Source organism: Pseudophryne corroboree, chromosome 9 (assembly GCF_028390025.1).
Source record: "Pseudophryne corroboree isolate aPseCor3 chromosome 9, aPseCor3.hap2, whole genome shotgun sequence".
NCBI classification, from domain to species: Eukaryota; Metazoa; Chordata; class Amphibia; order Anura; family Myobatrachidae; genus Pseudophryne; species Pseudophryne corroboree.
The window spans coordinates 3526003-3553464 of NC_086452.1; the positions used below are offsets into that span (position 1 = coordinate 3526003).

Below are 27462 nucleotides of genomic sequence, written 5' to 3' on the forward strand. Positions count from 1 at the left end.
GTTGCTATTGGGTTATCAGTGCCCGGAGCAAAGGACAAGTACAGTTGTGTATCATCTGCATAGCAGTGGTAGACCAGGCCATGGCGCCTGATTATTTCACCCAATGGGAGCATGTATACTGCAAAAAGCATGGGGGATAGTATAGAACCTTGTGGGACACCACATGGCAATGGCACTGGTGGTGATGAGTATAATCCAGATAATACTCTCTGTGACCTGCCTGTGAGAAATGATTTGAACCAGCTTAGGACTGTGCCATCCAGACCACAGAAATGTATCAGTCGCTCAATCAGAAGCCCATGGTCCACGGTATCAAATGCTGCCGAGAGATCCAGAAGGATTAATATTGAACAGTCACCTCTGTCTTTTGCCATCAGAAGATCATTTAACATACACACCAGGGCTGTTTCAGTGCTATGTCTTCTCCTGAATCCTGATTGAAATGGATCATAAATATCATGGGTTGTCAGGCGGGTTTCCAGTTGATTTGCAACGACTTTCTCAATAACCTTTCCTAGGAAAGGAAGGTTTGATACCGGTCTGTAGTTGGTCATGCAGTCGGGATCTAAAATAAGAATTTACTCACCGGTAATTCTATTTCTCGTAGTCCGTAGTGGATGCTGGGAACTCCGTAAGGACCATGGGGAATAGACGGGATCCGCAGGAGACTGGGCACTCTAAAAGAAAGATTAGGTACTATATGGTGTGCACTGGCTCCTCCCTCTATGCCCCTCCTCCAGACCTCAGTTAGGGAAACTGTGCCCGGAAGAGCTGACACAACAAGGAAAGGATTTGGAATCCAGGGTAAGACTCATACCAGCCACACCAATCACACCGTATAACATGTGATAACCATACCCAGTTAACAGTATGAACAACAACTGAGCCTCATTTAACGGATGGCTCATAACAATAACCCTTTAGTTAAGCAATAACTATATACATGTATTGCAGAGAGTCCGCACTTGGGACGGGCGCCCAGCATCCACTACGGACTACGAGAATTAGAATTACCGGTGAGTAAATTCTTATTTTCTCTGACGTCCTAGTGGATGCTGGGAACTCCGTAAGGACCATGGGGATTATACCAAAGCTCCCAAACGGGCGGGAGAGTGCGGATGACTCTGCAGCACTGCATGAGCAAACTCAAGGTCCTCCTCAGCCAGGGTATCAAACTTGTAGAACTTAGCAAACTTGTTTGACCCCGACCAAGTAGCAGCTCGGCAAAGCTGTAAAGCCGAGACCCCTCGGGCAGCCGCCCAAGAAGAGCCCACCTTCCTTGTGGAATGGGCTTTTACCGATTTTGGATGTGGCAATCCAGCCGCAGAGTGAACCCGCTGAATAGTGCCATAGATCCAGCAAGCAATAGTATGCTTCGAAGCAGGAGCGCCAACCTTGTTGGCTGCATACAGAATAAACAGCGAGTCAGACTTTCTGACTCCCGCCGTTCTGGAAACATACATTTTCAAAGCCCGGACTACGTCCAGCAACTTGGAATCCTCCAAGTCCCTAGTAGCCGCAGGCACCACAATAGGCTGGTTCAAATGAAACGATGATACCACCTTAGGGAGAAATTGGGGACGAGTCCTCAATTCTGCCCTGTCCATATGGAAGATCAGATAAGGGCTTTTACATGACAAAACCGCCAATTCTGACACACACCTAGCCGAAGCTAAGGCCAATAGCATGACCACTTTCCACGTGAGATATTTAAGCTCCACGGTCTTAAGTGGCTCAAACCAGTGGGATTTCAGGAAATCCAACACAACTTTAAGATCCCAAAGTGCCACCGGTGGCACAAAAGGAGGCTGAATATGCAGCACCCCCGGAACAACGTCTGAACTTCAGGCAGTGAAGCCAGTTCTTTTGAGAGAAAATGGATAGGACCGAAATCTTGACCTTTATGGATCCTAATTTTAGGCCCATAGTCACTCCTGACTGTAGGAAGTGCAGGAATCGACCCCGCTGGAATTCCTCTGTAGGGCCTTCCCGGCCTCACACCAAGCAACCTATTTTCGCTATATACAGTGAAAAAGTCTTGCTGTCACGTCTTTCCTAGCCTTTATCAGCGTAGGAATAACTGCATCCGGAATGCCCTTTTCTGCTATGATCCGGCGTTCAACCGCCATGCCGTCAAATGCAGCCGCGGTAAGTCTTGGAACAGACAGGGCCCCTGTTGTAACATGTCCTGTCTGAGAGGCAGATGCCCTGAGTCCTCTGAGAGCATTTCTTGCAGCTCCGGGTACCGAGTCCTTCTTGGCCCATTCGGAGCAAAGAATATTGTTCTCACTCCTCCTTTTATTACAATTCTCAGCCCTTGGGTATGAAAGGAAGAGGAGGGAATACATAGACCGACTGGAACACCCATGGTGTTACTAGTGCGACCACAGCTATCACCTGAGGGTCCCTTGACCCGGCTCAAAACCTTTTTTTAGCTTTTTATTAAGGTGGGACGCCATCTAGTCCACCTGAGGCAGTTCCCATCAATTTGCAAACTGCGTGAAGACTTCCTGATGAAGTCCCCACTTTCCCGGGTGGAGGTCGTGCCTGCTGAGGAAGTCTGCTTCCCAGTTGTCCACTCCCGGAATGAACACTGCTGACAGTGCGCTTACTTGATTCTCCGCCCAGCGAAGAACTGTGGCTTCTACCCTCGCCACCCTGCTCCTTGTGCCGCCTTGGCGGTTTACATAATCCCCTGCGGTCTAACTGGATCAGAACCGGTTGGTCGCGAAGCAGGATCTCCGCTTGACTTAGGGCGTTGTATATGGCCCTTAGTTCCAGGATATTGATGTGAAGGCAAGTCTGTTGACTTGACCACAGACCTTGGAAATTTCTTCCCTGTGTAACTGCCCCCCACCCTCGGAGGCTTGCATCCGTGGTCACCAGGATCCAGTCTTGAATGCCGAATCTGCGGCCCTCGAGAAGGTGAGCACTCTGCAGCCACCACAGGAGAGACACCCTGGCCCTGGGGGATAGGGTGATTAACCGATGCATCTGAAGAGGTGATCCGGACCACTTGTCCAGTAAGTCCCATTGGAAGGTCCTCGCATGGAACCTGCCTAAGGGGATGGCCTCGTATGATGCGACCATCCTTCCCAGGACTCGAGTGCAGTGATGCACTGACACCTGTTTTGGTTTTAATAGATTCCTGACCAGTGTCATGAGCTCCTGAGCTCTCTCTATCGGGAGATAAACCCTTTTCTGGTCTGTGTCTAGGATCGTGCCTAGGAGAGGCAGATGAGCTGTAGGAACCAACTGCGACTTTGGAATATATAGAATCCAGCCGTGTTGCCGTTACACTTCCAGAGAAAGTGATACGCTGTTCAGCAACTGCTCTCTTGATCTCACTTGTATGAGGAGATCGTCCAAGTACGTGATAATAGTGACACCTTCCGCAGGAGCACAATCATATCCGCCATTACCTTGGTTATGACAATCCCGTACCGCAATTCTGAGGTACGCCTAATGAGGTGGATAAATGGGGACATGAAGGTATGCATCCCTTATGACCCGATTCACGATAAAGTCTCCCTCTTTTTAGGCTTGCCCTGACCGCTCTTAGCGATTCCATCTTGAACTTGAACCTTCTCAGGTATATGTTCAGGGATTTTTAAGTCAATATGAGTCTGACCGAACCGTCTGGTTTCGGGATTACAACATGGTCGAATAATAACACCATCTTTGAAGGAGGGGACTGTTATGATTCCAGTACTCATGACCGGAGGAGATCTTATGACAATGGCCAGAGTACTGGAAGGGAATGCTGGTTACGGGAGCAGGAAAGACTAGTTGCCCCTGGCGCCCTAACTCTATTGTCTCACCCGTGCTATCGGAAATCCCTTGCGAGACTATGGTTTCTTGAGCCCCTGGCAGCCACGTTTGAAAGGCGGATTATGTCTGCCCAACTCCGGTGCCCCCCGGTCTTAGTGAGAGACAAAGGGAAATCCGAGGCAGGATGATGACAAGAGGACCTCTGACTACAACAGGCCAAGGGCAACAAGCTAACTAACCAAACTTGAAGTATGCGCGGAAAAATCGCCAGATAAAAGGACAACCAAAATCCACTAGTCCATTACTCCTACCCAGCACCGCTGGATACCAGAGTGGATCTGTGGGAGCGGAATCCTCCGCAAAAGCTCCGAAACACAAATAATAAATAATAAGTAATAAAGCGGCCAAGCCGCAACACACGGCTACGCCGCGACTCACGAACACCACTGGATGTTTAACGGTGCTCAGTCAGGACTCTAGGAACAGATGACGACTTCCGAGTGCAGGACAACTGAGGACAGGAACGACCGGATACAGCAGGACTGGAAACACTCTCAGCAAACAGATACAGCATGCAGGAAGCTATTACCGGCGTCTGTATGAGGCACTGCAAGAGCATATAAACCGAAGCCCTCCAATCAACTGCTGCCAGTGCTGATTGCATGAATGCCGTGCAGCTGCCTTGCTGCACGGCCAGGAAACAGGTGCCCTTACTAATTTAAATGGACCCAGCAACGGGGAACGCGGTCCGCCAGTGGCGTCCCCGTTGCTAGGGTCCGTGCGGCTCCGTGCGCCCGGCGTCTCGCGTTGCCAGGGAGCCGGCGGCTGTACGCGCACGGCGTCCCTGGTTGCTAGGCGCCGGGCCGCACCGACGAGCGGACCCCGGCGCCTAACAGTACCCCCCCCCCTTGAGGAGGGGTCAAGGAACCCCTAAAGCCAGGTTTCCGAGGAAATTCCCGAAAGAATGCCCTCTTGAGCCTTGGGGCATGGAGATCCTTATCCAGGACCCAAGACCTTTCCTCTGGACCATAGCCTCTCCAGTGCACCAGAAAATAAAGCCGACCCCGGGACAATTTGGAATCGAGAACCTTCTCCACCAAGAACTCCTGTTGTCCCTGTACATCTACTGGTGATTTCCCCTGAGAGATCTTCCGAGGAAATCTACTGGAAGAAACGTATGGTTTCAACAGGGAGCAATGGAACGTATTTCCGATCCGGAGAGCTCTTGGTAAACGTAACCGGAAAGCAACTGGGTTGATTTTTTTAATAATATGAAATGGTCCAATAAATTTGGGGCCCAACCTAGCTGAGGTTTGTCGAAGTCTAATGTTACGAGTCGACAACCATACCCTGTCTCCCACCTTAAAAGTGCAAGGACGTCGGAGCCTGTCCGAAAAAATTTTCTCTCGAAATGCCGCTTTTCTGAGGGCAAGATGCACTTTTTTCCAAATGACTCTGAGATGAGAGGTTAAGGTTAGCGAGGAAACAGAAGAATGTTGAAAAAAAGAATTAGCTCTGGGGTGAAAACCAAAAACTGAAAAGAATGGAGACACATTAGTGGAGGAATGACAAGAATTATTGTAAGCAAACTCCGCCAAAGGAAGAAACTCGGACCAATCATTCTGGAGTTTGGCTGAGTACAAACGCAAATACTGTTTTAATGATTGATTAACTCGCTCGGTCTGCCCGTTGGATTGGGGATGGTAACCGGATGTTAAAGACAATTTCATCTTTAATGAGGCACAAAAGGACTTCCAGAATTGTGCAATGAATTGTGGACCCCGATCAGAAACAATATCAGTGGGCAACCCATGAAGTCTGAAAACATGGCGGAGAAACAAAACAACCAATCCCTGGGCAGATGGCAGTCGGGGAAGAGCAATGAAATGAGCCATCTTGCTAAAACGGTCCACTACCACCCATATGACTCGGAATCCGGCTGACAGAGGGAGGTCTACCACAAAATCCATGGAAATGTGAGACCATGGCCTGAGAGGAACATTTAAGGGCATAAGTTGCCCGATAGGCAAGGAACGGGGAACCTTATGCTGTGCACAGACCTGACAAGAAAAAACAAACTCCTTAATGTCTTTAGAAAGACCAGGCCACCATACTGAGCGGGAGACTAATTCCAAAGTCTTAGAGATCCCCGGATGCCCGGCAACTTTGCTATCATGAAATTCAGTCAAAACAGTAGCTCTCAAAAACTCAGGGACATAAAGACGACCAGCAGGAGTATTTCCAGGAGCTTGATGTTGAAGCTGCTTTAACTGGGTAAATAAATCTTGTGTGAGGCCTGCCCAAATGACTGAAGACGGAAGTATGGGAGTAACAGGACTGTTATTATGAACTGGAAGAAAACTGCGTGACAGGGCATCCGCCTTGGTATTCTTGGAACCTGGCCTAAAGGTGATAATAAACTTGAAACGAGTAAAAAATAAAGCCCAACGAGCCTGCCGGGCATTCAGCCGCTTAGCTGATTCGATGTACTGAAGATTTTTGTGGTCAGTCAATACTGAAATGGTATGTGTTGCTCCCTCAAGCCAATGTCTCCACTCCTCAAAAGCCCATTTAATAGCCAGTAACTCCCGGTTACCAACATCGTAGTTGGATTAAGCGGATGAGAATTTCCTGGACATGAAGGCACAAGGATGTAGTTCCAGAGACTCCGGATCCTTTTGAGATAGGATAGCCCCCACTCCAACCTCCGAGGTATCAACCTCAACAATGAAGGGCAATTCTGGGTTGGGATGTCTGAGGACTGGAGCTGAGACAAAAGCTTGTTTCAAGGCCTGAAAGGATGACTCAGCTTCACGTGACCAGTTGGTAGGATCCGCTCCCTTCTTAGTCAGTGCCACCATGGGAGCAACCAGGTCGGAAAAAGAATGAATAAATCTTCTATAATAATTTGCAAACCCTAAAAAGCGCTGAATTGCTTTTAAGTTGGTGGGTTGCGCCCAACTAAGGATGGCTTGGAGCTTCTTAGGTTCCATGTAGAATCCCCGAGGGGAAATAATGTACCCTAAAAAGGATACCTCCGTGACATGAAACTCACACTTCTCCAGCTTGGCATATAGATGATTTTCACGTAATTTTTGAAGAACCTGACGCACCTGGGTAACATGTTGTTCAATTGAGTCAGAATAGATCAGGATGTCGTCTAAGTAAACGACCACGAATCTTCCTAGAAAGTCACGGAGCACATCGTTAATGAGATCCTGGAAAACTGCCGGAGCGTTAGACAAGCCGAACGGCATCACCAGATACTCGTAGTAACCCGACTGAGTACTGAAAGCCGTCTTCCACTCATCTCCAGACTTGATTCGGATGAGGTTATATGCTCCCCTCAGGTCAATTTTAGAAAAAATCACAGCCGAACGCAGCTGATCAAAGAGGACAGAAATCAGCGGCAGAGGATAAGTATTTTTAACTGAGATCTTATTCAGGGCTCTAAAGTCAATGCAAGGTCTGAGTGATCCATCTTTTTTCTCCACAAAGAAGAAGCCTGCACTTAAAGGGGATTTAGATGGCCTGATAAATCCTTTCCCTAGACTCTCCTTAACATACTCATTCATGGCCGCAGTTTCTGGCCCGGATAAAGCATATAACCTTCCCTTTGGCAATGTGGCACCGGGAATTAGCTCAATAGCACAATCATAAGGCCGATGGGGAGGCAGAATGTCCGCATTGCCCTTGGAAAACACATCAACAAAGTCCTGGTATTCCACGGGAATGAGTTCGGGAATGGCAGCAGCTATTCTGACGGGAAACGTAATACATTCCTTATTACAGATGGTACCCCATTGTGAAATCTCCCCCGACTGTTAATCAATGGTGGGATTATGAAAGGCCAGCCAAGGGTGACCCAGAACCACTGGAACTGCTGGGCAATGGGTAAGGAAGAACTCGATCTTTTCGGAATGAAGAGCTCCTACCGTAAGTAGTACAGGAGGTGTACAGAGGGAAATAACCCCATTGGACAAGGGACTCCCATCTAAACCATGCATGGTGATACACCTACCCAAGGCTAACTGAGGAATACCTAAGGCCTTGGCCCAAGTTAAGTTCATAAAGTTCCCTGCAGCTCCACTGTCGACAAAAGCCGACACCGAAGAACTGAGGCTGCCAAAGGAAACTTTAGCTGGGACTAAAAGGGAGTTATTCGAGGAGATAAGCTGCAGACCAAAGTGAACCCCCTCACAATTCACTTGGTCGAGGCGTTTCCCGACTTGTTCGGACAATTACGGGCAAAATGTCCCTTACCCCCACAGTACAAACAAAGACCAGAGTTTTGCCTTCTGGCTCTTTCTTCTGGAGACAGTCGGGAGAAACCCATCTGCATGGGCTCCTCTACGTCCTCAGGAATGGAAAATACACATGGAGTAGTCCTGACTGGTGCTCCTTTTTCAGCCCTCCGCTCTCTGAGACGTCGATCAATCTTAATAGAAAGCTCCATGAGTTTATCGAGTGTCTCAGGAGCGGGATACTGAAGGAGACTGTCCTTTATAGACTCAGATAAGCCGAGGCGAAACTGACTGCGCAGGGCTGGGTCATTCCAGCCACAGTCGTTCGACCAACGGCGAAACTCTGTACAATAAACCTCTGCAGGATTTCTACCCTGTCTGAGAGCGCGTAACTGACTCTCAGCGGATGCCTCTCTATCAGGGTCATCATACAAAAGCCCTAAAGACCCCAAAAAAGCGTCGACTGACAACAATGCCGGATCCTCTGCTTTTAAACCAAATGCCCAGGTCTGAGGATCCCCCTGGAGCAAAGAAATAATGATTCCTACCCGCTGAGATTCAGTACCTGAGGAGATCGGTCTTAAACGAAAATAAAGTTTACAGGATTCTTTAAAATTAAAAAACTCCTTCCTATCACCAGAAAAACGGTCAGGCAAGTGCATTTTTGGTTCAGGGACTACCCTCGGGGAAGTTCGTAAAAGATCTTCCTGCGACTTCACCCGCAGGGAAAGATCCTGAACCATCTGAGTAAGTTCTTGAATCTGGCTGACTAGGAGCTGACCAGGATTTGGCCCTAAACCTGTGGGATTCATGAGGCCGATAACTCTTAAAAAACTGAATAAGGAAAAAATCAAACCCTGTTTAATTTTAAGTTTTGGTTTGGGCCGGTAATAATGTTATGATTCCAGTACTCCTGACCGGAGGAGATCTTATGACAATGGCCAGAGTACTGGAAGGGAATGCTGGTTACGGGAGCAGGAAAGACTAGTTGCCCCTGGCGCCCTAACTCTATTGTCTCACCCGTGCTATCGGAAATCCCTTGCGAGACTATGGTTTCTTGAGCCCCTGGCAGCCACGTTTGAAAGGCGGATTATGTCTGCCCAACTCCGGTGCCCCCCGGTCTTAGTGAGAGACAAAGGGAAATCCGAGGCAGGATGATGACAAGAGGACCTCTGACTACAACAGGCCAAGGGCAACAAGCTAACTAACCAAACTTGAAGTATGCGCGGAAAAACCGCCAGATAAAAGGACAACCAAAATCCACTAGTCCATTACTCCTACCCAGCACCGCTGGATACCAGAGTGGATCTGTGGGAGCGGAATCCTCCGCAAAAGCTCCGAAACACAAATAATAAATAATAAGTAATAAAGCGGCCAAGCCGCAACACACGGCTACGCCGCGACTCACGAACACCACTGGATGTTTAACGGTGCTCAGTCAGGACTCTAGGAACAGATGACGACTTCCGAGTGCAGGACAACTGAGGACAGGAACGACCGGATACAGCAGGACTGGAAACACTCTCAGCAAACAGATACAGCATGCAGGAAGCTATTACCGGCGTCTGTATGAGGCACTGCAAGAGCATATAAACCGAAGTCCTCCAATCAACTGCTGCCAGTGCTGATTGCATGAATGCCGTGCAGCTGCCTTGCTGCACGGCCAGGAAACAGGTGCCCTTACTAATTTAAATGGACCCAGCAACGGGGAACGCGGTCCGCCAGTGGCGTCCCCGTTGCTAGGGTCCGTGCGGCTCCGTGCGCCCGGCATCTAGCGTTGCCAGGGAGCCGGCGGCTGTACGCGCACGGCGTCCCTGGTTGCTAGGCGCCGGGCCGCACCGACGAGCGGACCCCGGCGCCTAACAGGGACCCTTGACCACCACCTGTTAAAGATACAATTTTTGAATTGCAGTTAACACTGGCACCCCCTCTTGGGGGGAAGCCCGCAGGGCCGTCGGTGAGGGGGCATCTTCTCACAGTCCAGCTTGTATCCCTGAGACACAATATCTATTGCCCAGGGACCTAACAGGGAGTGAACCCACTTGTGGCTGAACTTACGAAGGCGTGTCCCCACCGGGCCTAGCTCCGCCTGTGGAGCCCCAGCGGCATAGGTGGATTTTCGTAGGGGCCGGGGAGGACTTCTGTTCCTGGGAACTAGCTGTGTTGATCCCGGCTCTGACAAGAAAGGACGCACTTCAGACTTTCTTGTTTCTTTATTCGAAAGGCTGCATTTAATAATGTCGTGCTTTCTTAGGCTGTGCAGGAATATAAGGCAAACTAGCAGAATTACCAGCTATAGCTGTGGAGACCAGGCCCGAGAACCCTTCTCCACACAATCCTCAGCCTTCCATATGCCTCTTAAGTCGGCATCATCTGTCCAATGCATATTCTACAGGACACGTCAAGCAGAGATCGACATAGCTTTGACTCTAGGACCCAGTATACTCATGTCTCTTTGGGCATGCTTTATAACTATATATCTATCACTTAAGACAGCATCTTTAATATATTTACTAGGGTCTCAATCTCTGCTGATAAGGTACCTGTCCACGCTGCCACAGCGCTATAAACCCATGCCGACACAATCGCCGGTCTGGGTAGTATACTAGAATGTGCACGCTATCTGCAGGATCCCTGAGAATAGCAAGTGCTACCGTCTGTGCAAACAGGACACCCTAGGGGAAGATTCTCAACATATCCTGGCCCTAGTGGGGAAAGGATACAGCCTGAGAATTCTCTTGTGGGAAGCTGCCGTCTCTTGTCTGGAGATTCCCGCTCTTTTTCCTCATGAGAGGAGGGAAATTTACCTCAGCATTCTTCCCCTTAAACATGTGTACTCTCGTGTCAGGGACAGATGAGTCATCAGTGATATGCAAATCATCTTTTATTTCAATATCATATATTGAATACCTTCTAGCCATCTTGGCTGTAACTTTGCATTATCGTAGTCGACAGTGGAGTTAAACTCCGTGTCGATACCAGTGTTTGTTATTTTGGATAGTGAGCATTGTGAGACTCTGAAGGTCTCTGTGACATAGGGACAGACATGGGTAGATTTCCTGTCTGTTCCCTAACCATTTGTGCAATAAATTCACCTTAGCACTTACACATATCCAAACAGGTGTCGGCATTGTTGACGGAGACACCCTCTCACATACATATCCGCTCTATCACCTCCTTGGAGGAGCCTTTTACCTCAGACATGTCGACACACGCGTACCGACACACCACACACACAGGGGATGCTCTATTTGAAGACAGTTCCCCCACAAGGCCCTTTGGAGAGACAGAGAGAGTATGCCAGCACACACCCCAGCGCTATATAACCCAGGGATTACACTACAACTCAGTGTTTACCCAGTAGCTGCTGTATATACAATTTTTGCGCCTAAATTTATGTCCCCCCCCCCCTCTCTTTTCACCCTTTGTGTACCAGGATACTGCAGGGGAGAGCCTGGGGAGCTTCCTTCCAGCGGAGCTGTGAAGAGAAAATGGCACTGGTGTGCTGAGGAAGAAGGCCCCGCCCCCTCAGCGGCGGGCTTCTGTCCTGTTTCTGACTAAAAATGGCGGGGGTTTTACACACATACAGTCACAGACTGTATTATGTGTATTTTTATGCCAAAGGTATTTTTTTATCGCTGCCCAGGGAGCCCCCCCCCCAGCGCCCTGCACCCTACAGTGACCGGAGTGTGTGGTGTGCTGTGGGAGCAATGGCGCACAGCTGCGGTGCTGTGCGCTACCTTAAAGACGACAGGAGTCTTCTGCTGCCGATTTCATCGCTTCTCTTCTGTCTTCTGGCTCTGCAAGGGGGACGGCGGCGCGGCTCCGGGAACGGACGATCGAGGTCAGGCCCTGTGTTCGAACCCTCTGGAGCTAATGGTGTCCAGTAGCCTAAGAAGCACAAGCTAGCTGCAAGCAGGTAGGTTTGCTTCTCTCCCCTCAGTCCCACGTAGCAGTGAGTCTGTTGCCAGCAGATCTCACTGAAAATAAAAAACCTAACAAATACTTTCTTTCTAGCAAGCTCAGGAGAGCCCACTAGGAGCACCCAGCTCTGGCCGGGCACAGATTCTAACTGAGGTCTGGAGGAGGGGCATAGAGGGAGGAGCCAGTGCACACCAGATAGTACCTAATCTTTCTTTTAGAGTGCCCAGTCTCCTGCGGAGCCCGTCTATTCCCCATGGTCCTTACGGAGTTCCCAGCATCCACTAGGACGTCAGAGAAATTAGGTTTTTTAAGAAACGGTCTAACAATTGCTTCCTTTAGGGGTCCAGGAAAAATGCCTGTCTGCAAAGAGCATTGAACAATTTTTTTAAAGACAGGACCAATTATATCCATACAGCCTATTAGAAGCTTGGTTGAGGCTGGGTCCAGATCACAGGTGGTGGGACGCAAATTCCGAGCAATTCCAGCAGTGTCCTTTACATCCACTGGGTCAAAGCTGGTCCATGAAGGCAGGTAGCTTATATTGGCAGGCTTTGTAGTTTGGCACTCCTTTGATGGCACTGTGGAGATTCCAGCCCGGATGGTGGATATTTTATCTGCAAAGAAGTTTGCAAACTCGTTGCATCTTGCCTGGGAGAGGGTCTCATCAGTCTGCAGGCATGCTGGCTTGCAAAGCATCTCCACTGTGCGGAAAAGTTGAGCTGGCCTATTGTTTGCTGCTGTGATCTCATTTGACAGGAACTGTGCTTTCTTACGAGTGATTGTCGATTGATATTCTTCGTTCTGCTTTATTAGTTTTATTTTGTCATCCACTAGGTTAGTCTTCCTCCATCGTCTTTCCAGTCTACGCCCCCTTTTCTTGAGCTCACTAACACTGTTGTAGAACCATGGAGCTTGACGTTGTGGTTTACGAGGTCTTAAACGCACAGGGGCGATAATATCAATTGCAGCCATAACATCCCTATTATAATAACGGACTAGGGAACAGGGATCTTCACAGGCACCCAGTATAGCAGAGAGATCCAGATTTGCTGCAAGAGCCTGGGGAGTCATACCCCTCCTTGGACGATACCTGGTCAACTCCACGGGCAGAGATCTTATTTGAGGGGTTGCAACTGAGAACCAAAGGGAGTAGTGGTCTGACCAGATGACTGGGTTTATTTTTAGGTCAGTGACTTCTAATCCAATCTGAAAGACAAGGTCGAGAGTGTGACCACTTTTGTGTGTGGCAGAGGGAATGACCTGTGTGAAGCCCAGACCATTCATTGTGCACAGGAGGTCTTGGCCAAGGCGTGAGAGCTCATCATCCACCCATGCATTGAAATCCCTGAGGATGAGCCATCTCTGATGTTCCAGAACCAGGCCAGCAACAGTGTCTGCAATTTCTTGTAGAAACATCTTTCCATCTCCAAGTGGCCGGTAAATGAGAAGTACTCTGAAACCTAATCCTGTCGAACTCCGGGCAGCAATGCACTCGAATGAGCGAGTAGTTTCAATAGGGTGGACCCTAAGTTTAAGTTCTTTTTTGAAGCAGATAGCCACCCCGCCACCCCTGCGGTCCAGTCTTGGGTTGTGGATGACAGAGTAGTTTGTTGGTACTGCAGCCTCCAATATAGGTGCTGCATTTTCATCTAGCCAGGTCTCTGTAATACAGGCTAGATCTGCAGATTCAATAAGGTCAGCAATTGTTGCAGTCTTGTTTCTTATAGATCTGGCATTACAAAGGACTGACCTGATTGGGCATACCAGAGGGCCTTCAGTTTTCTTTATGTTAAGTGCAGGAGCTCTGGGTATGGGGGTCACAAAGTGAGAGTTGACAGTTCTGTCCTTCCAAACACAGGGCCGTCTTTTGGGTATCACTTCTATTTGATTGTTCTTTGAGTATGAGGGTGAGCAGGTGGGCAAAGGACTTAGATGGTTACCGGGGGAAATACATTTCCATCCTGCTCGCTTCCCACGAATGCGCCTGTGTTTTCTTTTTAAAATGCCAAGGGATTGGAGAATAGAAGCCTGTGATGGTGTGATAGGAACTGCAGAATGTGGTGGGTGAAAGAATGAAGCTGGAGCAATACGTATACATTTGGTCATCAATGACAGATTACTATAAATTTGAGCTGCATATGATGATGAGAGAGAGGGAGAGAAAGCAGTGGTTTTGTTTTTTTTTGTTCTTGTTTTTTTATTTTTTCCTTTTTGTGTTTTGTTTTCCCCCAATTCGGTATGTGATCCAAAATGATAATGGGATTATGAACAAAGTTATTGCTATAACCTATTGTGTATATTTGAAGCAAGTAATAAATAAATTAACTGCTGATTTAGTCAATTATCCTAGGATAGGCAGTCTTTTGGAAAGGTGTTAGAAGCCAATTCCTACTGTGTAGGTGTGAAAAGTCTCAGTGTGAGAGGCCTTTGAAGTAGATTTCTTGTGGGGGTAGTGATAACGTGTCCTGGAAATGGATCCTGATTTTAAACAGTGAGCCTTCAGCAATTCAGAGCCTGAATATACTGATATTAGTAGATTAATGCAATAAGTCAGTTATTTGTTGCTCAGAGAACAGAGGTGGATGATGTCTAAGTGAGGGGCTGGATGTAGCCAAAGATAGGTTGTAATCCACAGTACCTTATCTGGGTAATGTCCAATGCAGAGTACAGCAGCTGCTAAACTGAAGGATTTCTCAGTGGAGATATGCAGAGGATTCAGTCCAGGATTCAATCCAGTGTGTATCTCAGCGCAGGAATGCAATCCGTTGGTTTTGATGAAATGTCCGCGTAGAGTGGTACAAGTTAAAGGTAAGTCCTTGGATATTTATGATGATTCATAGGTCAGTTGTGGTGAATTTAAGCTGTTTTATGGAGATGATCGGGAGCATACAAAAGGTGAGGCAGCCATCTTGGGCGCCAGTCTTCTACATATTCAGCATTAGATACAGCCTTATCTAATCTCTCATTGATAGAACGCATACTACTACGTATATCATTCACCATGCAGGCTCCTGGTGTGCCGGTAGCGCCACCACCTTACGACTCTGCGTCCCCAAACGGTTTCCTCCTTGAAGGAACTCCCTGCCTCAGATATGTCACCCACGTGTATCATCCACACCTCAGACACACCGGGACTAATAGGGGACAGACCTCTGTCAGAGGGACACCAAATTGATCAGACAGCTCACACCCCAATGCAACACACAATCTGTCAAATATCATAAAACAGAACTGCAGAGCTTTAATAACATAACATGACACAATATAAGCATCATATACATCGCCGCCCCCCCCCCCCCCCCCACACACACACTTTTTTGCACCGATACTAGTCAGTAGTGAAGGGAAGACCAGCGTTTCTCCTGAGGAGAAATATGGCGCTGAGTAGTGTGCTGGCTTAGTGAGGAAGAAGCCCCGCCCCCACAGTGGCGCGCTTCTCCCGCTCTGAAGTAAATAATTAATTAAATAATTAATTTCACTGGCGGGGGTAGGACAGTGTGTTTATATGCCCCTTTTGCCAAACCAAGTGTTTTTTACAGCCCAGGGTGCCCCCCCCGCCGTGGGTTGTGAGGAGAAGATCCACCCCAATGGCGCGCTTCATCCCGCTTTTTGTCACTGATATTTACACTGGCGGGGGTCTGGACAGTGCCCAGGCACTCAGTCCGTTGCTGCCAGTTAGAATATGAGGTATATATGCTGCCCAGGGCGCCCCCCCCCCTGCACCCTGTAGTGCCGCTGTGTGTGGGAGCAAGGCGTGCAGCGCAGCCGCTGTGCGTTGCCTCAAAGCCGTCACTGAAGTCTTCTGATCTTCTTCTACTCACCTGTCTTCTGACTTCTGGCTCTGCAAGGGGGGTGACGGCCGGCTCTGGGAATGAGCCCCTAGGCGTACCTAGTGATCAGACCCTCTGGAGCTAATGGTGTCCTGTAGCCAAAGAAGCAGAGCCATTAAACTCACAGAAGTAGGTCTGACTTCTCTCCCCTCACTCCCACGATGCAGGGAGCCTGTTGCCAGCAGATCTCCCTGAAAATAATAAACCTAACAAAAAGTATTTTTCAGAGAAACTCAGGAGAGCTCCTCAGTGTGCATCCAGTCTGCCCGGGCACAGATTCTAAACTGGAGTCTGGAGGAGGGGCATAGAGGGAGGAGCCAGTTCACACCATTTGAAAGTCTTAAAGTGCCCATGTCTCCTGCGGTTCCCGTCTATACCCCATGGTTCTTGAAGTGTCCCCAGCATCCTCTAAGACGTTGTTACAGATTTGGATTACTTGCTGAACCTATTCTTGAATGTGCTACTCGCGTCACCCACACGTCTGATTGGTGCTGTGTCATGGAAATTTCATATGCTATCAAGTAATTGACAATAAAGGGAGTATATATAAACTCCTACATTTAAACATTTTCCTTTTCTTTGAGAATATTGGCTGAGGCGGCTAATAGAGCGTCCACAAAACCCAATACAGTCTATGGATAGACTTAATTGTGGGAAACATTTCCCGGTAAACCGTATTTGTTTATATTTTCGCTATCTTACTAATTAATTTTCAGCCATTTGATGCATTACATTTTATATGTCAGAGTCGCAACTAGCTTAGAATATTAAATAATGAAAATAAAAGTTAATTTTTAACTACAATATAGAAAAGTGTGCCCCAGAAAAGGCATATATAGTCTCTTTCTTTTTTACGCCTTTTTTCGAATACGCGTCACTGAGGTACCTGATCACACAGCTCCCAGGCGCGTCACTGAGGTACCTGGTCACACAGCTACCGGGGGCGTCACTGAGGTACCTGATCACACAGCTCCCAGGCGCGTCACTGAGGTACCTGGTCACACAGCTACCGGGGGCGTCACTGAGGTACTTGGTCACACAGCTACCGGGGGCGTCACTGAGGTACCTGGTCACACAGCTCCCGGGCGCGTCACTGAGGTACCTGATCACACAGCTCCCGTGCGCGTCACTGAGGTACCTGGTCACACAGCTCCCGGGCGCGTCACTGAGGTACCTGATCACACAGCTCCCGGGCGCGTCACTGAGGTACCTGATCACACAGCTACTGGGGGCGTCACTGAGGTACCTGATCACACAGCTCCCGGGCGCGTCACTGAGGTACCTGATCACACAGCTCCCGGGCGCGTCACTGAGGTACCTGATCACACAGCTACTGGGGGCGTCACTGAGGTACCTGATCACACAGCTCCCAGGCGCGTCACTGAGGTACCTGGTCACACAGCTACTGGGGGCGTCACTGAGGTACCTGATCACACAGCTCCCGTGCGCGTCACTGAGGTACCTGATCACACAGCTCCCGGGCGCGTCACTGAGGTACCTGGTCACACAGCTACCGGGGGCGTCACTGAGGTACCTGATCACACAGCTCCCAGGCGCGTCACTGAGGTACCTGATCACACAGCTCCCAGGCGCGTCACTGAGGTACCTGATCACACAGCTACCGGGGGCGTCACTGAGGTACCTGGTCACACAGCTACCGGGGGCGTCACTGAGGTACCTGATCACACAGCTACCGGGGGCGTCACTGAGGTACCTGGTCACACAGCTCCCAGGCGCGTCACTGAGGTACCTGGTCACACAGCTACTGGGGGCGTCACTGAGGTACCTGATCACACAGCTCCCAGGCGCGTCACTGAGGTAACTGATCACACAGCTCCCGGGCGCGTCACTGAGGTACCTGATCACACAGCTACCGGGGGCGTCACTGAGGTACCTGGTCACACAGCTACCGGGGGCGTCACTGAGGTACCTGGTCACACAGCTACCGGGGGCGTCACTGAGGTACCTGGTCACACAGCTACCGGGGGCGTCACTGAGGTACCTGGTCACACAGCTACCGGGGGCGTCACTGAGGTACCTGATCACACAGCTACCGGGGCATCACTGAGGTACCTGATCACACAGCTCCCAGGCGCGTCACTGAGGTACCTGGTCACACAGCTACCGAGGGCGTCACTGAGGTACCTGATCACACAGCTCCCAGGCGCGTCACTGAGGTACCTGGTCACACAGCTACCGGGGGCGTCACTGAGGTACCTGATCACACAGCTACCGGGGGCGTCACTGAGGTACCTGGTCACACAGCTCCCGGGCGCGTCACTGAGGTACCTGATCACACAGCTCCCGTGCGCGTCACTGAGGTACCTGATCACACAGCTCCCGGGCGCGTCACTGAGGTACCTGATCACACAGCTCCTGGCGGGCGAGTCACTGAGGTACCTGATCACACAGCTCCTGGCGGGCGAGTCACTGAGGTACCTGATCACACAGCTCCCAGGCGCGTCACTGAGGTACCTGGTCACACAGCTACTGGGGGCGTCACTGAGGTACCTGATCACACAGCTCCCGTGCGCGTCACTGAGGTACCTGATCACACAGCTCCCGGGCGCATCACTGAGGTACCTGGTCACACAGCTACCGGGGGCGTCACTGAGGTACCTGATCACACAGCTCCCAGGCGCGTCACTGAGGTACCTGATCACACAGCTCCCGGGCGCGTCACTGAGGTACCTGATCACACAGCTCCCAGGCGCGTCACTGAGGTACCTGATCACACAGCTACCGGGGGCGTCACTGAGGTACCTGATCACACAGCTCCCAGGCGCGTCACTGAGGTACCTGATCACACAGCTCCCGGGCGCGTCACTGAGGTACCTGATCACACAGCTCCCAGGCGCGTCACTGAGGTACCTGATCACACAGCTACCGGGGGCGTCACTGAGGTACCTGGTCACACAGCTACCGGGGGCGTCACTGAGGTACCTGATCACACAGCTACCGGGGGCGTCACTGAGGTACCTGATCACACAGCTACCGGGGGCGTCACTGAGGTACCTGATCACACAGCTACCGGGGCATCACTGAGGTACCTGATCACACAGCTCCCAGGCGCGTCACTGAGGTACCTGGTCACACAGCTACCGGGGGCGTCACTGAGGTACCTGGTCACACAGCTACCGGGGGCGTCACTGAGGTACCTGATCACACAGCTACTGGGGGCGTCACTGAGGTAACTGATCACACAGCTCCCGGGGGCGTCACTGAGGTACCTGGTCACACAGCTACTGGGGGCGTCACTGAGGTACCTGATCACACAGCTCCCAGGCACGTCACTGAGGTACCTGGTCACACAGCTACCGGGGGCATCACTGAGGTACCTGATCACACAGCTCCCAGGCGCGTCACTGAGGTACCTGATCACACAGCTCCCGGGCGCGTCACTGAGGTACCTGATCACACAGCTCCCGGGCGCGTCACTGAGGTACCTGATCACACAGCTCCTGGCGGGCGAGTCACTGAGGTACCTGATCACACAGCTCCTGGCGGGCGAGTCACTGAGGTACCTGATCACACAGCTCATGGCGGGCGAGTCACTGAGGTACCTGATCACACAGCTCCTGGCGGGCGAGTCACTGAGGTACCTGATCACACAGCTCCTGGCGGGCGAGTCACTGAGGTACCTGATCACACAGCTCCTGGCGGGCGAGTCACTGAGGTACCTGATCACACAGCTCCTGGCGGGCGAGTCACTGAGGTACCTGATCACACAGCTCCTGGCGGGCGAGTCACTGAGGTACCTGATCACACAGCTCCTGGCGGGCGAGTCACTGAGGTACCTGATCACACAGCTCCTGGCGGGCGAGTCACTGTGGTACCTGATCACACAGCTCCTGGCGGGCGAGTCACTGAGGTACCTGATCACACAGCTCCTGGCGGGCGAGTCACTGAGGTACCCGGTTTGTGTATAGATCGGTATGGGTCTGTCAGCACGCACCACTGGATTGTAGTAAGGACGTTAATAGGTCAAAACTTTTTGTAAAACATTTTGGGCTTTATTCACGAAGGTTTTATGTCTAGAGCTCCAACATACAGCTGAGCATTACTCACAGAGAAAAGGAAAGATGCAGGTGCACACTCCACACACCAAGAACACTGCTGATCAGAGCAATTATAATAAACTCAGGCATCTAACAGAGCAGTCACACGCACCCACCTGTATATAGGAGCAGTCACACGCACCCACCTGTATATAGGAGCAGTCACACGCACCCACCTGCAGCCGCTCATCTTTATGTGGATGTAGGGGAATAACGGATTGTATAGGGGCGCTTCATTACGTGTAGGGCTGTGCAGTGCTGCACACATGTCTGGGACTTACAGAACATGGCCGGATGGAATGGCTTGCGAGACGGCCAGAGCTCCGGCCCTCCGGCTGTCTCGCAAGCCATTCCATCCGGCCCCATATGCCTTACAGTATACAATACACTGCTTACACACAGAGTGTGAGGCTCCCACGGGCACTGTATGGTCACTGCAGCCATAAACAACCGGCTTCTCGTCAGTCTGGGTGGGTGTGGCTGCGCTTCACTCCCCGAAGGTTATCTGCTGCGCCTCCTGCTGCTTCCGGTGCAGCTCCTGAGCGCGACGTTTCAGGGTTTCTGCCTGAGCATCATCTTTACCAACACCATCCCCCAGTTTGTACATCCGGCTGGCGTTAGCGCATCCCCACATATGTCCCAAGTCACAGGCTCTCTTAGAGAAATGCAGAGCCAGACTCATATCCTGGGGCAACGCAGGAGATCCCTCCAGGTACATAGTACTCAGGTTAAAGCAGCTTGCAGCAAATTTCCCTTCACATGCCTTATTATAATAATCTCTGGCGGTAACAGGGTCAGGTCTCTCATCGTTCATGCGTCCATCGTGTAGCAGCAATCCAACGTTGTGGCAGGATTCAACAGACTTCTTCCCATCTGTGTTACAGGATTTCAGGAAGCAATTATATGCAGCTTTCAGGTCCACCGGCACTCCCCCTGCACGGCACAGACACACGTGTTATACAGGTTACACTAAGACACACTCCCCCTGCACAGCACAGACATGGGTTACACAGGTTACACTAAGACACACTCCCCCTGCACGGTACAGACACACGTGTTATACAGGTTACACTAAGACACACTCCACCTGCACGGCACAGACACACGTGTTATACAGGTTACACTAAGACACACTCCCCCTGCACGACACAGACATGGGTTACACAGGTTACACTAAGACACACTCCCCCTGCACAGCACAGACATGGGTTACACAGGTTACACTAAGACACACTCCCCCTGCACGGTACAGACACATGTGTTATACAGGTTACACTAAGACACACTCCCCCTGCACGGCACAGACACACGTGTTATACAGGTTACACTAAGACACACTCCCCCTGCACGGCACAGACACACGTGTTATACAGGTTACACTAAGACACACTCCCCCTGCACAGCACAGACATGGGTTACACAGGTTACACTAAGACACACTCCCCCTGCACGGTACAGACACACGTGTTATACAGGTTACACTAAGACACACTCCCCCTGCACAGCACAGACATGGGTTACACAGGTTACACTAAGGCACACTCCCCCTGCACGGCACAGACACACGTGTTATACAGGTTACACTAAGACACACTCCCCCTGCACGGCACAGACACACGGGTTATACAGGTTACACTAAGACACACTCCCCCTGCACGGCACAGACACACGTGTTATACAGGTTACACTAAGACACACTCCCCCTGCACAGCACAGACATGGGTTACACAGGTTACACTAAGACACACTCCCCCTGCACGGCACAGACACACGTGTTATACAGGTTACACTAAGACACACTCCCCCTGCACGGCACAGACACACGGGTTATACAGGTTACACTAAGACACACTCCCCCTGCACGGCACAGACACACGTGTTACACAGGTTACACTAAGACACACTCCCCCTGCACGGCACAGACACACGTGTTATACAGGTTACACTAAGACACACTCCCCCTGCACGGCACAGACACACGTGTTATACAGGTTACACTAAGACACTCCCCCTGCACAGTACAGACATACGTGTTATACAGGTTACACTAAGGCACACTCCCCCTGCACGGCACAGACACACGTGTTATACAGGTTACACTAAGACACACTCCCCCTGCACGGTACAGACACACGTGTTATACAGGTTACACTAAGACACACTCCCCCTGCACGGCACAGACACACGTGTTATACAGGTTACACTAAGACACACTCCCCCTGCACAGCACAGACACACGGGTTATACAGGTTACACTAAGACACACTCCCCCTGCACGGCACAGACACACAGGTTACACAGGTTACACTAAGACACACTCCCCCTGCACGGTACAGACACACGGGTTACACAGGTTACACTAAGACACACTCCCCCTGCACGGCACAGACACACAGGTTACACAGGTTACACTAAGACACACTCCCCCTGCACGGTACAGACACACGGGTTATACAGGTTACACCAAGACACACTCCCCCTGCACGGTACAGACACATGGGTTATACAGGTTACACTAAGGCACACTCCCCCTGCACGGTACAGACACACGGGTTATACAGGTTACACTAAGACACACTCCCCCTGCACGGCACAGACACACGGGTTATACAGGTTACACTAAGGCACACTCCCCCTGCACGGTACAGACACACAGGTTATACAGGTTACACTAAGGCACACTCCCCCTGCACGGCACAGACACACGGGTTATACAGGTTACACTAAGGCACACTCCCCCTGCACGGTACAGACAAACGGGTTATACAGGTTACACTAAGGCACACTCCCCCTGCACGACACAGACACACGGGTTACACAGGTTACACTAAGACACACTCCCCCTGCACGGCACAGACACACGGGTTATACAGGTTACACCAAGACACACTCCCCCTGCACGGCACAGACACACAGGTTACACTAAGACACACTCCCCCTGCACGGCACAGACACACGGGTTATACAGGTTACACCAAGACACACTCCCCCTGCACGGCACAGACACACGGGTTATACAGTTTACACTAAGGTACTCCCCCTGCACGGCACAGACACACGGGTTATACAGGTTACACTAAGACACACTCCCCCTGCACGGTACAGACACACGGGTTATACAGGTTACACCAAGACACACTCCCCCTGCACGGCACAGACACACAGGTTATACAGGTTACACTAAGGCACACTCCCCCTGCACGGCACAGACACACGTGTTATACAGGTTACACTAAGACACACTCCCCCTGCACAGTACAGACATACGTGTTATACAGGTTACACTAAGGCACACTCCCCCTGCACGGCACAGACACACGTGTTATACAGGTTACACTAAGACACACTCCCCCTGCACGGTACAGACACACGTGTTATACAGGTTACACTAAGACACACTCCCCCCGCACGGCACAGACACACGTGTTATACAGGTTACACTAAGACACACTCCCCCTGCACAGCACAGACACACGGGTTATACAGGTTACACTAAGACACACTCCCCCTGCACGGCACAGACACACAGGTTACACAGGTTACACTAAGACACACTCCCCCTGCACGGTACAGACACACGGGTTACACAGGTTACACTAAGACACACTCCCCCTGCACGGCACAGACACACAGGTTACACAGGTTACACTAAGACACACTCCCCCTGCACGGTACAGACACACGGGTTATACAGGTTACACCAAGACACACTCCCCCTGCACGGTACAGACACATGGGTTATACAGGTTACACTAAGGCACACTCCCCCTGCACGGTACAGACACACGGGTTATACAGGTTACACTAAGACACACTCCCCCTGCACGGCACAGACACACGGGTTATACAGGTTACACTAAGGCACACTCCCCCTGCACGGTACAGACACACAGGTTATACAGGTTACACTAAGGCACACTCCCCCTGCACGGCACAGACACACGGGTTATACAGGTTACACTAAGGCACACTCCCCCTGCACGGTACAGACAAACGGGTTATACAGGTTACACTAAGGCACACTCCCCCTGCACGACACAGACACACGGGTTACACAGGTTACACTAAGACACACTCCCCCTGCACGGCACAGACACACGGGTTATACAGGTTACACCAAGACACACTCACCCTGCACGGCACAGACACACAGGTTACACTAAGACACACTCCCCCTGCACGGCACAGACACACGGGTTATACAGGTTACACCAAGACACACTCCCCCTGCACGGCACAGACACACGGGTTATACAGTTTACACTAAGGTACTCCCCCTGCACGGCACAGACACACGGGTTATACAGGTTACACTAAGACACACTCCCCCTGCACGGTACAGACACACGGGTTATACAGGTTACACCAAGACACACTCCCCCTGCACGGCACAGACACACAGGTTATACAGGTTACACTAAGGCACACTCCTCCTGCACAGTACAGACACACGGGTTACACTAAGACACACTCCCCCTGCACGGCACAGACACACGTGTTATACAGGTTACACTAAGACACACTCCCCCTGCACGGCACAGACACACGTGTTATACAGGTTACACTAAGACACACTCCCCCTGCACAGTACAGACATACGTGTTATACAGGTTACACTAAGGCACACTCCCCCTGCACGGCACAGACACACGTGTTATACAGGTTACACTAAGACACACTCCCCCTGCACGGTACAGACACACGTGTTATACAGGTTACACCAAGACACACTCCCCCTGCACGGCACAGACACACGTGTTATACAGGTTACACTAAGACACACTCCCCCTGCACAGCACAGACACACGGGTTATACAGGTTACACTAAGACACACTCCCCCTGCACGGCACAGACACACAGGTTACACTAAGACACACTCCCCCTGCACGGTACAGACACACGGGTTACACAGGTTACACTAAGACACACTCCCCCTGCACGGCACAGACACACAGGTTACACAGGTTACACTAAGACACACTCCCCCTGCACGGTACAGACACACGGGTTATACAGGTTACACCAAGACACACTCCCCCTGCACGGTACAGACACATGGGTTATACAGGTTACACTAAGGCACACTCCCCCTGCACGGTACAGACACACGGGTTATACAGGTTACACTAAGACACACTCCCCCTGCACGGCACAGACACACAGGTTATACAGGTTACACTAAGACACACTCCCCCTGCACGGCACAGACACACAGGTTATACAGGTTACACTAAGGCACACTCCCCCTGCACGGCACAGACACACGGGTTATACAGGTTACACTAAGGCACACTCCCCCTGCACGGTACAGACACACGGGTTATACAGGTTACACTAAGGCACACTCCCCCTGCACGACACAGACACACGGGTTACACAGGTTACACTAAGACACACTCCCCCTGCACGGCACAGACACACGGGTTATACAGGTTACACCAAGACACACTCCCCCTGCACGGCACAGACACACAGGTTATACAGGTTACACTAAGACACACTCCCCCTGCACGGCACAGACACACGGGTTATACAGGTTACACCAAGACACACTCCCCCTGCACGGCACAGACACACGGGTTATACAGTTTACACTAAGGTACTCCCCCTGCACGGCACAGACACACGGGTTATACAGGTTACACTAAGACACACTCCCCCTGCACGGTACAGACACACGGGTTATACAGGTTACACCAAGACACACTCCCCCTGCACGGCACAGACACACAGGTTATACAGGTTACACTAAGGCACACTCCTCCTGCACAGTACAGACACACGGGTTACACTAAGACACACTCCCCCTGCACGGCACAGACACACGGGTTATACAGGTTACACTAAGACACACTCCCCCTGCACGGCACAGACACACGGGTTATACAGGTTACACTAAGGCACTCCCCCTGCACGACACAGACACACGTGTTATACAGGTTACACTAAGACACACTCCCCCTGCACGGCACAGACACACGGGTTATACAGGTTACACTAAGGCACACTCCCCCTGCACGGCACAGACACACAGGTTATACAGGTTACACTAAGGCACACTCCCCCTGCACGGTACAGACACACGGGTTATACAGGTTACACCAAGACACACTCCCCCTGCACGGTACAGACACACGGGTTATACAGGTTACACCAAGACACACTCCTCCTGCACGGTACAGACACACGGGTTATACAGGTTACACCAAGACACACTCCCCCTGCACGGTACAGACACACGGGTTATACATGTTACACTAAGACACACTCCCCCTGCACGGCACAGACACACGGGTTACACAGGTTACACAAAGACACACTCCCCCTGCACGGTACAGACACACGGGTTATACAGGTTGCACCAAGACACACTCCCCCTGCACGGTACAGACACACGGGTTATACAGGTTACACCAAGACACACTCCCCCTGCACGGCACAGACACACGTGTTATATAGGTTACACTAAGACACACTCCCCCTGCACGGTACAGACACACGGGTTATACAGGTTACACTAAGACACACTCCCCCTGCACGGCACAGACACACGGGTTATACAGGTTACACTAAGGCACACTCCCCCTGCACGGCACAGACACACGGGTTATACTGGTGACAATGCTAAATTCCTATGTCGTATAAACAACCCTTATGAAGCCAAGAACACTGTACGCTGTTTACTTAAGAAATACCGTAATGGTACGCTATTTGCGTAACGATCGCTCAGCCGTAGGCGAGACGCTCAAGCGTCACGTTCGCTCACGGCCCAGCGATCACAGGACACGTTATTGGTTATGTCTAGGGGAATGATTCGCTATGGCGTAGCATACACTCGAGACCACGAGGAGGTCACCAGCGATGCAGACGCTCACAACACTATACCTTGATATTAAACCTTATACCGACGAAACACACAGAATACCTTTAATGTGAGTACAGGGTGTAAATGCAACTTTGTGTAGCCTGACTACCTACAAAGCTGTTTGAGCGTCACCGACGCTCAAGTGAACACTTAACACTATAGTAAATACACAGATACTGTTTTAGGGTTCCAAAGCCTATTATCTGTATTATATCTAGTATACTTGTAAAAGAGTAACACAGTACAAATGATACACTACAATATAACAAAGACTTCCTAACCAAACACCTAACTAAGGGATAAACTACAATACTATCCTGGCCTAACACAATACAATACAATACTATAAAGTTTAGTCTAGGGGAGTTACGAGAGAAAAGAGAAAATAGAGAGAGAGAAATAGACACAGAGGGAGAGAGAGGAATTGGCTCACAGAAAGACAATGATTACGGAGAGAACTTACGCACAAAGGGTATGATCGCCTGCGCCTCGATATCCAGCTCCCGATTATCAGCAGATAACCGTTGATGAGAGAGTGAGAGCTGGATGTGGTCGGCCTGCCTATTTATGCCCCACACACAATGCAATCTCCTGGTCCTACAATCCTTCAGTTTATTGGACACAGGAATTCGGCCCTGTACTGTAACCAAAGGTCATAGGTTGATTCATACAGGTGGGCTGTGCTGAGTTTAAACGGCTCAGGTGGGTGGGAAACTGGGTTTCCCGCCGCATACCTGAGTATGGGTAAATAATAGAAATGGACATAAAC

At 50.7% G+C, this 27462-nt stretch overlaps 1 protein-coding gene across 2 annotated transcripts in view; it reads right to left on the bottom strand.

Annotated features, from left to right (window-relative positions):
* LOC134957195 (cytochrome c oxidase assembly factor 7) overlaps window positions 1-27462 on the bottom strand; it is a 109032-nt gene that overhangs the window by 39324 nt on the left and 42246 nt on the right. Inside the window, exon 3 of one of the 2 annotated variants that reach the window (XR_010186521.1) lies at window positions 20224-20760. Coding sequence is in view for 1 of the 2 variants with exons in the window: in XM_063938891.1 (XP_063794961.1) it covers window positions 20315-20760 (446 nt within the window). In the remaining variant the exon portion in view is untranslated. Of the gene's footprint in view, window positions 1-20155; window positions 20761-27462 lie in introns of those variants that run through there. The other variant, XM_063938891.1, reaches the window with a different exon arrangement.